Source organism: Gavialis gangeticus, unplaced genomic scaffold, assembly GCF_001723915.1.
Source record: "Gavialis gangeticus isolate Ggan-Ray unplaced genomic scaffold, GavGan_comp1, whole genome shotgun sequence".
In the NCBI taxonomy this organism is placed as follows: Eukaryota; Metazoa; Chordata; order Crocodylia; family Gavialidae; genus Gavialis; species Gavialis gangeticus.
In genome coordinates this window covers 258,321,542-258,333,273 of record NW_017729032.1, presented here as the reverse complement: position 1 = coordinate 258,333,273, position 11,732 = coordinate 258,321,542, and the positions used below count along the sequence as shown (strand labels likewise).

Below are 11,732 nucleotides of genomic sequence, written 5' to 3'. Positions count from 1 at the left end.
GGGGCATGGGGCAGCACAGATTGAGGCCCCCATAGTGAGGGAGGGAGTGGGGCAGGGTTGGGGAGAATAGGGCCCTGGGGCCAGGGTGGGTTGCGAGAACAAGCCATGGGAGGCTCATTAAGAGGCACGGCTCCCCATTGCTGTGCACACCCCTGGGGAAGGCATGGGGGGCAGTGCACCCGATTTGTGTGAGGCAGAGGCAGGCTGCCCGCTGCAGGCTGGGACTCTGTGCCCTGCTGCCTTTGTCCCAGGAGCCACGGTACTCCATGATGCAACTCCAGCAGCCGGGCAGGCAGGGGACATGCAGCATGGCCGGCACATGGCTCCTGGGGCAAAGGGAGCAGGACACAGAGCCTCAGCCTGTAGCGGGCAGCTTGCCTCTGCCCCATGCACAAGTTGAGGCGCACGTGCCAGCCATGCCTCCCCCAGGAGTGCACATAGCAGCAGGCAGTCGCATCCCCCCCACACCTCTGGATAAGCCTCCTGTGGCTGTCCCATGACCTGCGCCTTGGCCCCAGAGCCCCATTCACCCCAACCCTGCCCCTCTCCCTCCCTCACTGTGGGGGCCTCAGTCTGCACCCCACCACGCTCCTTCCCTCTTAGCTACCCCTCCTCCACAGACTTACCAGCATAGTGCTGCTCTACATGCAGGCTGTGGCTGCTTGTGTGTGTATGCGCATGCCCCTGCCCTCCTGCTGCAGCCAATCGGAGCCCATACCTGAGCTGCCCTGCGGTCATCTGTACTAGCTAGTGCTGTCAAGCAGCCAAATACTGAACTTCACATCTATAGGCATTTCCGGAAGTTACAATACTATATCACTATTTACTTCATAACCTGATCACTGAAGAAAGGACAAAGACAGGATAAAGTGTTCCACTGCAAGTAACAGCAAGAGCTTAAGTGATAGCATGAAAAAGGTTGGAAACAATTCAGTCTACTTCTGCGATGGACTGCGTAAAGCACAGAATATACTGCTTCCCGGGCACAAGAATGAGATGGCATGAAAAACCTAAACTACTCAAGGAGGTAACAAAACAATGAGTAGAACAGGGGTGGACAATTATTTGGGCTGGAAGGCTATCTAGGGAGTTTTGGTGAGCTATTGAAGGCTGGGGGGGAGGGGGATAGGGGGGAAGGGGCAATTGATTCTTGCCTGGGCCTGTCCAGCCACCAGGCGTGTCAGATACAGCTAGCAGGTAGGGTCTCTATGGAGACTAGCACAGGACTTTTGCTGACAGGGCGTGCTTGGCCGGGCAAATGGGATGGTGCTACAGACAGGCGGGATGAGGGCCAAGATCATGTGGTGGTGACAAGGCAGAGCCAAGATCCACTCCCCAGAGGAAAATCTTTAAAATAAATAAAATACTTGGAAACAAGCATTAGTACTGTAAAAGGAAAAGCCACATCATCTGTTAAATTCACCAAATTTACAAGGTGAAATCATACCTAGTAAGATAATCTGCAATTTTGGGATTTTTCAGGAGATCCACGAGTAGATCAACAGAGTATTTTCTTGTCAGAGTCCCATCCCCATTTACAAGAATGTTGAATATTAACTGAAAAGTCTGATGAATGTTTCGAGCATGAAACAGCTTAAAAAGAAAAACATTTATAGTATAAAACACAATGAAATAAATGATTACCCACTTACCAAAACAAGGAGCAACTAGATTAACTCAACTGCTGTAACTGTCTCTTGTTCTTAAAATGTTATAACAACACTAATATTCCAAAAAAAAAAAAAAAAAAAAAAATTTACTCACCTTTTCCCCTACTTCCTCATTTAACGTAAGGCTCGATAAAATCGAAAGTGCAAACACGACCATAGTCAAACTACTATGGGCCAAGAAACTTATCAAGGTACGGTAAAAACCTTTCACATTGTTCTAGAACAAAGGCAAAACAGATTAGCACGGAGTAAAAATGCTTAAATTCATCAGATGAGAAATTAGTGTGTTCAGTAACAATAAGCTAAAATCTTTATAAGTAAAAAATGTAATCAAACCCCAAAACTCCAGCCTAAGGGGACCTCATCAATTTATATCTGTGCATGTATTGGGGTGAACAGTAACATCAAGGACAAAGAGTTTAACTGAAACTTGACTGGGAAGGAAATCAGCAAAAGAATTCAATTTTATTCCCAATTCCAAGATGAAAGGATTACTGTTTTATGATAAAACTTTGTAGATACAAGGCTGTAGACTACAAAATCAGCATCTACTTCCTGTCTACTCAAGTAACATTCTTTTCAAAGAGAGAGCAGACTTGCAATGAAAATCTGCTTTCAGCATTTTTTAAGAATTAGCTTTCTACACATTGAAAGTAACTAGGCAAATTACTACTTGTATAGCATCAGGGAAATGCCAGAATGGGTGCAGCTACACGTGCTATTAAGGCAACATGATAAACTCCAGCACACTTCTTGATGGAGTCAGCTGCTCCCAGGTACAGCATTCACACGTGTGCCAGGGACTGCAGCAGACTGACCTGGGGCAAAGCATCCTAACTGGCAGGGGGCTCAGGGGTTCAGCCCCGAGCTCTAAGCAGTGACATCACACATCAGAGAGGCTGGTTGGGGCACAAGGGTGCTAAACCGCAGGGCTGGGCAGCAGGCAGCTCCCACACGTCAGCCAGCCCATCACCATCTACACATCTGTTTCAGCGCATGCAATTACTCCGCCGTAGGATAGTACTGTCCCTGATAGTACTATCCTATGGCAGAGTTAGTTAATTTACTGCATGCTAATACCAGTACACTTGTAAACAATAATGCTTTACTGCAGAGATAATTGGTCAACTCCGCAGTAAAGTGCACGTGTGGATGCACCCAGTTTAATGGATTCAAGGTGAAAGAGATGCATTCAGCTACAAGTCCTGTTGCACTGAATTTGAGACGGTTGGAGTAGTAAAGCACAGTTCACTATTATTAAACAAATTAGCATGGTGGTATAATTAAAGAATGTTTTAACAAGACAAGTGATATCCAAGTACAATGTTAAAAATTAGCAAATAAGTTTCTGTTGTGAGCTAGAAAAGGCCATACCCTCAAATACACATTTTGTCAAAATCCATCCAAATAATTTTGCCTACATCCAAGTAGAGCAGTGATTGGTAACCTTTCCAGGCTGTGGTCCAGAATAACCCAGCTCAGATCAGAGGCTGGTGAGTGCTAGTATCTGATCCACAACAGAAGGCAAGATGCTTAAGTTAAAACTTTTAAGTCTTCAAATAATCAGTGAATTATATTTCCCCCTCCTCTCCTCTTTCCCCAAAAAACATTAGTTGGTGGGCCTTACCAAAGATTTTATATGAGCCTGAATAGATAGGTTGTGTCGACAGAGATTTGCCATGAGTCCTAAACATGGTATTGTTAGCTCGTCTTCAGCTGATTGACTGAAAAAATTCCACAAAATGCAAGTATTCAACATTTAAAGCCATTCAACATTGTCCACTGATAAACTGTTCTCCATCTAATAACTTTTCTTTCGAATTCCAGTACTAATGAGTTCTACAAGCATTCAGATTTGCAACAGCTATTCAGTCAGTTGTCTGAAAATAAAAAGTTATATGGCAGTCCAGCAATACAGAACCTCTAACACATTGAGGGTGCAAGGCCAGAGGCATCTACATAAGTACAGGGAACTGCCTGTGCAAGTATCTGAAGGATTGATGCCCACTTTTCTAAAGCAAATTCTAAGGCCAAGAGGAATAGCAGCACATTGCCATTATATTTTCATTTCTTTTTTATTCTTTGTTCATTTTTATGGGAAGAAATAGAATGACAAAAAGCTGTTGAAACTGACAAGTAAGCGATCGTTGCCTATTTGTAACATAGTGCTTTGAAAGAGACATCTGGTAACTCAGAAGCATTTACTCCATTATTTTTTTATCTATAGCTTCTTACTGAAGAAAGTTTAAAAATTGTATTCCCTTAAAAATCCTGTGAAGCAAAAAAAATTGAACTTAAACTCACACATGCTGCAGTAGGAATGAAATTAATTCATCATTATTAGCACTGGCATGGAAGACTCTGACATTATAGGTTAATTTCTGCAGAAGCTGAATACTCTGTGGAAATGAACACAATTGTTATATATATATATATATATATATGTATATTTCATTCCTACAACATCCAACAAAAAAGTAGATGTTACTATATGGAGATACATCCCTATCCATCAATGAGCAATAAGAACACTTTCATTTATGATTTACGTTCATATTTTGATTACAAAACTAGTATTATAGAAATAATTTAGCAATAATACTGTATTTACTCAAATACAAGCTCCCCCCCAACATAAATATTATAATTGTCCAGGTATAGAACATAATTATTGGAGATTTGCCCTGAACTTGTACTCCTTCCACTCCTACAGCAAGGGAAATATATCTGGGGGGAATCAGGGGGAACCCTTATCCTCTGCCCCCCAAATTCTTCCCCCCTGCCCCTCCCTTCCTCAGCTTCCCCTTACTGTCAGACCCTGCTCTCCCTGGGCACATGGACGTGAAGGACAAATTTGACAATACTGACTTTAAAACAAAGATGCCTCTTACTATAGGTACCCATAGATATAGTTCATCTAGATATAGTTCATACATTTTACCTTTTTTAAAACTGCTGCAAGTTTTAGCACAGGTGCTCCATAAATACATTTTTAAGCAGCATTTTTGTTCCTACTTATTTTTAAAACAAACTATGCACTATGTTAGTCCAAAGCTAAAAGGGCTCATGATTTGTCATATAGTTCATTGGGCTGGGCCCCAGTAGAATCAGCAGCGTTAAGCCATAGCAACCCCACAGCTCAGCATTGCTCAGTATCTGTGTATACTTCACATATCTTTCACAGAGGATCCATGTGCTAATTAGGCTGCACTCATGACTGGAACTGGGTCTTGTCATAAGTCCCAGGATCCTCCAAAACTTCTTATGCAGATGAGGCACAGGGCAACTTGGTTTGGATCCCCCACCCCCAAGGAAAGTATGACCACACTGATCATAGGCAACAGGCTAAGAAAGGGGGTGACGGAGGGATTCTGGGTAAACTATTCAGGGGCCCACTTAGTGATGTTTGGCACACATTTAAGGCTGGTGAAGAAATAGGAATTGCTGGAAATGGGAAAGAAAGGCACAGCTCAGCTGTGGGAACGAAGAGGAAGTCAAAAGGTATTTGTTATAGTGCCTCGCCATGACTTTAGAGTCAGCATAATAAGGCACTACTATATATCTGATTCAGATGAGCTACACTAACATATCTTTCTGGTAGGTACATTTGGCTTGGAACACAAAAAATTTCTTTAAAAAATTGTCCAACATGGCAGGGGAAATACCATGACCACTAAAGTTGTTTTCTAGTTGCCCCCGAGTAAACCTCCCACTTGCTGCTGGAGTGGGAAGATCTTAGCTTTATGCGCACTTTATGGAAATGGGAGACTTTTCCCTAGCTTGCTCCTGGGGCCTTACGGCCAAGGGCAAGCGAAACTCAGCGGCATCTGAACCCCAAGCCTCCGGGCTTGGGACTGCATGTGGCATGCCTGCCAAAGGATCTGGAAACATCTGAAGCCCCAGGGAGGACAGGGGATGTTTGCCAGTAGTAGAGCCACTTATATTTCTTGACTGACTCACGGATTTGGATTAGAACACGAAAAACTCTTTTAAAAATTATATGGATAGTTGTCCAACGTGGGCCATGCATGTTATAGTCATGCTCAGTGTTGGCTGCATTTAATCAAATTCATAGTTGGTTTCCATTACTGAGTACATGCTGCTTTCAGCAGCAATTTAAAGAAACCATCATTTTGATTTCAAAATTCTTGGGAGACATCCAAAATTCAACTGTCAACCATACAATTATTTACTTGAAGTTAAATAAGCAAGTGATTTAGAATAGGTGCACATTTTTCATTTAACCTATTTTTCAAAAAAGAGATGGTTTTATGTAAACGTACACAAAAATGCTATTTAGAACCAAACTACCTTGCACGAAGAAGACAATTTTCTAGCTGTGTTTCAAAGGCCTCTCATCCCCAGGCTCTTTATATCCAGCAAAGAGATTTTGGTTATTTTGGAAGGTTTTTACAGAGGCAAGGATTTTACCCAGAGTATTGACCATGCCAACTGACATAAGAACTCCCGAGCTGAGGCAATGCAAACATTTATGTTAGCTGCTGTCATCATCCCCTTATGACAGTTGTCTGACAGGTAAAGCAAAATACTATTTTTAGAAAAAGTTCACTCCCCAATTCAAGGAGAATACTAACAATTACTTTTCCTACCTGTAATAAAACTGGATTGCTTGGATTGGTAGAGCTTCTATGAACCACTCCTGCTAGTACACTAGTCAGATTATGAGTATTCTGAAGAGCCTCCTTGGCCTCACTGTCTGAAACTAGAAGGTAAAAAACATTCTGTTAAGGAAATGCTAACTTCATTGAAATTGCACAGGATTAGCTAGTGGTCTGAACACTAAACTAAGGCCCCTGGCGGATGTACACCTAAGACGTGACTTATTTTTTATAGTACATTTACCATAGTAACCAAGTTGCACATTTAGGCAATGAATGACGCATCAAGAAACCAACCACAAAATTATTCCACAAAATGCATGCAAGATTTTTGTGACCAGTTTTCATTGCACCTTACATTGAATCTGTTGCAGGGTAGCTCTAATATACAGCCTGATCCCAGCGGTCTGACAGGGTTTCATTGACAGCTCCCCCACTAGCAAAAGGCTGACAGCTGCACTCCACCGATTTTCAGATTGCCAAGCTGAGGGGAGCTCATCATTTGGGCCAGGGTGCGAGTCAGAGGGAGCCGCAAGGGTCATCATGACCTGGAGTGGTGGTTTCTTTGTCCCACAGTTCTGGAGGCAGCTGAGGACCAGTCAAGTCACAGAGAATCATGGGGCTCCCTGCAAGTTGACAGGTTGACTGCCTTGGCCTGCAGCTCCCAACGAGCTGCAGAGAAAGATAGGTAACATGCCCTAGCCACAAGAATCTTTAGAACGGTTGTAGCCTGGTTGCACACAACTTTCTACCATCCTTGGTGCATACAGATTGGGGAACCTCCTAGACCCTGGGGCTCTACATGCTTGGGCCTTAAAAAAACCACGTGCTGATGAGCTGCACACAAGGTTTTCTGACATTCTAGCACATAAGTCTCAGGGACTGGCCCCAGACACAAGTCAGCTGACTGTGGGTCTCTGGCTCAGGACCACACTAGAGTCTCAAGTTAGGTTTTGTGCAGTCCTACAATTGAGGCTGACAATCAGCTAATGGTTACTACTAGGCCTGCATAGGTCACACCAAGCTGCAGGCCTTGAACTTCTTGGACGCTCCCTGCACTGGCATGTAATAATGGAATGATTTGGATTTGATCCCAGATCCCGAAAGTATTTGTCCTGCTATGTACATGTGGCTTGGCAGGGGGGGCAATTGTTGGGACTGGAGATCAGATCTCAATGCACCATTACATGAAAATGTACCAGGGGCCTAAGAACCAGGATGTCCAAGTTCCAGCACAAGTTTTTCAAACCTTCTCTCCATTTCCACATCTTGCCCTCCATTCTTCTATGAAATGGTTAATATTAATCTTGGAATGTTGTGCAATTTAAGAAATCTGTCTCTACACAACTGATAAATTGTGTTTATTCAAAGTAATCAATCACTTAAGATGATCTCTGTTCAGTTTTCATGATTCACACTCCTTTTTATAATTTGTGGCCGCCCACCTGCATGGTCAGAGGAGACTGGCAAACTGACATCTGCCTAGATCTACCCTAACACTACAACAGATATACTGAAAAATAATTTGTTCTCCCCTGGTAGAAGTGTGGGCTAGTAAGTGACCAACAGATTACCCAGATGGAAGTCAATCACCCAGGGTGACCAATCCAGGGTGTCACTTGATAAAGATGGGGGAAGAAGTTAAGAAAAAAGAAATGAACTTTTCACCACCTATTTTAGAAAACAGAAGAGTGGCTCTATAAATTAGAGGAAGTCATGAACAGTACAGATATCCCAGACATACTAGAGGAACTCTGATAAAATAGTAAAGAATACTCAAGTGTGACAAGGCACCCAAGACAGGGAATGGCATCTAGAAATTTTACCTAGATCTGTATCTAAACAGTGCACACTACATGCTTTATCTACCACACATCTATGACGGCATGCACAATAAACCAGAGTGGCCACATGCTGAAGCTCAGAGAGGTATATATAAATAGGGGTGCACCAATAAAGATTTTTTTGGCTGATACCAATGGCTGATTATTAAAATCAGCCATACTGGAGGATACCGATCAGATAACTGATTTGGTTACGTGTGACACCGGAGACTGTTTATTTGTCAGTACTTTAAAAATGGTAAATTTTTATGAGCACAAAACGGTTTGTTTATGTCAGTACTTCAAAGTGTCCTGACATAACTAAACCTTTTTCATCACGTGTATCAATGCCCTAGCGCTTAAAAATGGCAGCAGGGTGCTTAAATTAAAGCTTGTCAAATAAGCTTTAGTTCAAGTGCTGCCATAACCATTTTTAAGTGCAGGAACGCCTTAAAGCAGGGCAGAGCCAAGTGGGACGAGGGTGGATGTGGGCTGCTCACTGTGGGCTCGGCGATCTCTGCCCTACTGCTTTTGCCCTGGGAGCCCTGTGTTGGCCGCATGTTGCCTGCCTGCCCAGCAGCAGGAGGCACAACTCGCTTGTCCCCACTGCCGAGGAAAATGCAGCAGAGTGGAGAGCCCCAAGCCCACAGTGAGCAGCAAGCATTTGCCCCATGCACAAATCACAGGTGTCCAGTGGTGGGGAGCTTCCTGACCCCATCTCCCTGGACAAACCACTTGTGGCTCTGTCCTGCTCCCCACCCTGAGTTTCATGTACTGCCTTGGCTGGGCAGCGCCCCCAGCCCCAGCTTCGCCATGGAGGCCTCAATCTGTCCCATGCCCCTTCTCCTCCATATTTACCTGCAGGGAGCTGCTCTCCACACTGCCCGGCTGTTTTCCTGGCTACATGCATGCATGTACCCCAGGTCTTGCTCCCAGCAGCTCCAAGCAGGACCCCTTGCAGGCTAGAATGCTGCTTGCCTGCAAGGGGAAACCCACTGTTTCCAGAGGGAACCTGAGCATCCAGGGGCCCTGCCCCTGCGGGGAAGAGGGAACCCCAGACATCCAAGGGCCATGGCCAGAAGGCATAATTAATTATATTTATTGGAGAACATTATCAGCTACAATAGCCAAAAAAATTCAAGAATCAATTGTGAACAAGTCACCCTTTTCATCTGCCTCCCTGCTCTGAGTCTGCCTAGCCCTCTGTTTCAAACTCTGGCTGCTGGATCCACCTAGTCAACCTGGGTGACTGGGTTGCGAAAATTTTGTAGGGAGGGGGCAGCTCACTCTTCCTTTGTCCTCAGTTTTTCCTGCTGAACAACCTCTGTGACCCTGGTCTGTCTACCTGAAGATGCTGATGATTTTTAAAAGGATTGGTCTGCACCCAGTACTGCTTGTTTCTGGTTGGGACTTAGTGATGAGGTCACAAAAAGGGGTCACTCCATTTTGAAAGGGGAAGTCATCTTTGGGACCCTGAAAGTAGCAACAAGCCTCCAAAGCTCCATCAGTCTCTGGATAAACATGCAAGTAACTTCACTCAATCCTAAATTATTGGCTAAATTTCAAGTAACTAAGTGCATACCCAAAGGGCCAATAAGCCCATTCTGTTTTGCTCAAGTAGGCTTTCTTTCCATTTTCCATTACTTTGTATTCCTTCCTCACTCTCTCCCTCTTTGATCAATAAAGCTATTGGTTATAGCACACCTTGCTGTAAACGCTTATGAGAGTGAGACTGGGCTTTAAAGCCCCCCTTCTCTCAGCTGGCTAAGGTGGGTGTGGCTTTTTACTTTCCTCCCATACAGGGGGCTACTTGTGAATGCTTCAGGCTAAAAGAAGCATCCCAAAATACCACAGTAGGCTAAGCACCCCCAAAGTCAACAGGGTTTCCTGGGCTGCACAGAACCCTAACAAAAACCAGGACCCAGGTGGTGGCAGTGGTCACCCCAGGCTTGTGGGTGCGCTCCAGGAAAGGGGTTGGCTGGATATAGGTACTCCAGGGGAGACGCTCAAAGCGTGGTTCATGAATTCATTTGTGTTCAAACTGTCACCAACTGCAGCAGTATGAAGCTTTATCACAAGCATTTAAAAAAATGCATTTGTTTCTCTTAAACAGGTAAGTAAGTTACCTAATTGTGAAAGCAAAGTAACCACAGAAAGCGTTAGAGAAGAGCTTATATTTGGGTCTTCAATAAGCTCTACTAGACAGGAAAGACATTCAGTTGGCAGTATCTGGTTTGATACAAACAACCGGGTCAGCTTCAGTCCAAAGATAACCTGAAAAGACAATTTCAAAATTAGGTTATTATTTATCTGCAATATAGTTTGTCTTCTTTAAATGCTAAATTCAAATTGGGGAATTATACTGCATTTTTCAGTTCCAGTACACTGCCAGCACACATAGCATCATTAAGTAGAAGAATGAATATCTTGTTATCTCTTCCATCTACTTCACATTTGTTTATTATTTGTATAATTCTCAAAGCATGGAAACAGCTTCTGCAGCTTTTCTAAATAACTTTCAACTCACATTTTGCTTGTTTATTTTGATGACCTAGCACCTACTCCAAAAGTTTATTTTAACAACTCCTAAGGGACACAAAACACTAGCAGCATATAGTTAGAGATGGGTAGTCAATGCATTTATTTCTATATACAGAAACTGGCAAGATATGCATTTACTTCTACATGAAATAAATGAAGTACCAGAGAAATTAACTATCGGGTATAGACAGGGTGAAAGCATATTTAAAATATTGTTTAACAAGGCAGTTTAAAAGGGAGCCCACCATGAACTCTGATGGTCATTTACACTAAGAGACAGCAACAAAAAGAGTGGTGCTACACTGGGACATAAAAGACATCCCACATGTCGGTATCAGTGAGCCAGCATCAAGAAGCAAAGTCCAGTTATGGATCCAAAAGCAACTCTGTTCTTTAAAATCCCCCCGCCAAAAAGAATAAAACCCTAAGCGAGCAGCTCGAAACAGCTGGAGACAGGATACCAGCATGGCATCTGTGTATGTTAGATCGTCCAGCTTCTCATTTGTGCTGCCTAAAGAACATTAAGAAAACTGTAAGGTGGCACAAAAGCAGAGCAAATAGATGCCCTTACCTTTTTTTTTAGGCACACGACAGGAAAATCAGTGGTGCAACAAAAGGTAGAAAGAGACTCTGCTGCTTTATTGCAGTGGACACCTAGTACCTTGGGGCACTTTCCCCACTCAGTTATCCCCCCTGGGGCCAGCAGGGCCAGGGGAAAAAAACAGTTTAAGTCAGCTGCCCTTGATCCATGCCATGGCTCTAGAGCAGGGAGAAAAAAAATGTTCCTCTTTTCAGTCAGCCCCCCAGGTAAGGGAAAACTCCTACTCTCCCCACTACCCTAAACCCAGGCCATGGGTCTGGGGCAGAAGGGAAAAAGCGCTTTCCTGACTAGCCAGCTTGGCTCAGCAGTGCGGGGGGCAATCCTGGCTATCCTCCTGCTCCAGACCCACTCCATAGGGGCAGTAGGGGAAGTGCTTGTGGGGCAGCAAACACCCAGCACTCCTGGTGCCCCAAACTCATGGGTTTGGGCCAGCAGGGAATGTGGGGCATTCCAACAGGGCTGGGGGAATCAAGGAAGC

The 11,732-nt window shown here is 44.0% G+C and overlaps 1 protein-coding gene across 1 annotated transcript in view; it reads right to left on the bottom strand.

Annotated features, from left to right (window-relative positions):
• Positions 1–11,732, bottom strand: part of KIAA1524 (KIAA1524 ortholog) — a 36,635-nt gene that overhangs the window by 24,244 nt on the left and 659 nt on the right. Inside the window, exons 2-7 of the mRNA XM_019525774.1 lie at positions 10,239–10,386; positions 6,281–6,393; positions 3,975–4,069; positions 3,298–3,394; positions 1,765–1,887; positions 1,448–1,593 (exon numbers count right to left, since the gene is read on the bottom strand). Coding sequence (XP_019381319.1) covers positions 1,448–1,593; positions 1,765–1,887; positions 3,298–3,394; positions 3,975–4,069; positions 6,281–6,393; positions 10,239–10,386 — 722 coding nt within the window. The remainder of the gene's footprint in view (positions 1–1,447; positions 1,594–1,764; positions 1,888–3,297; positions 3,395–3,974; positions 4,070–6,280; positions 6,394–10,238; positions 10,387–11,732) is intronic.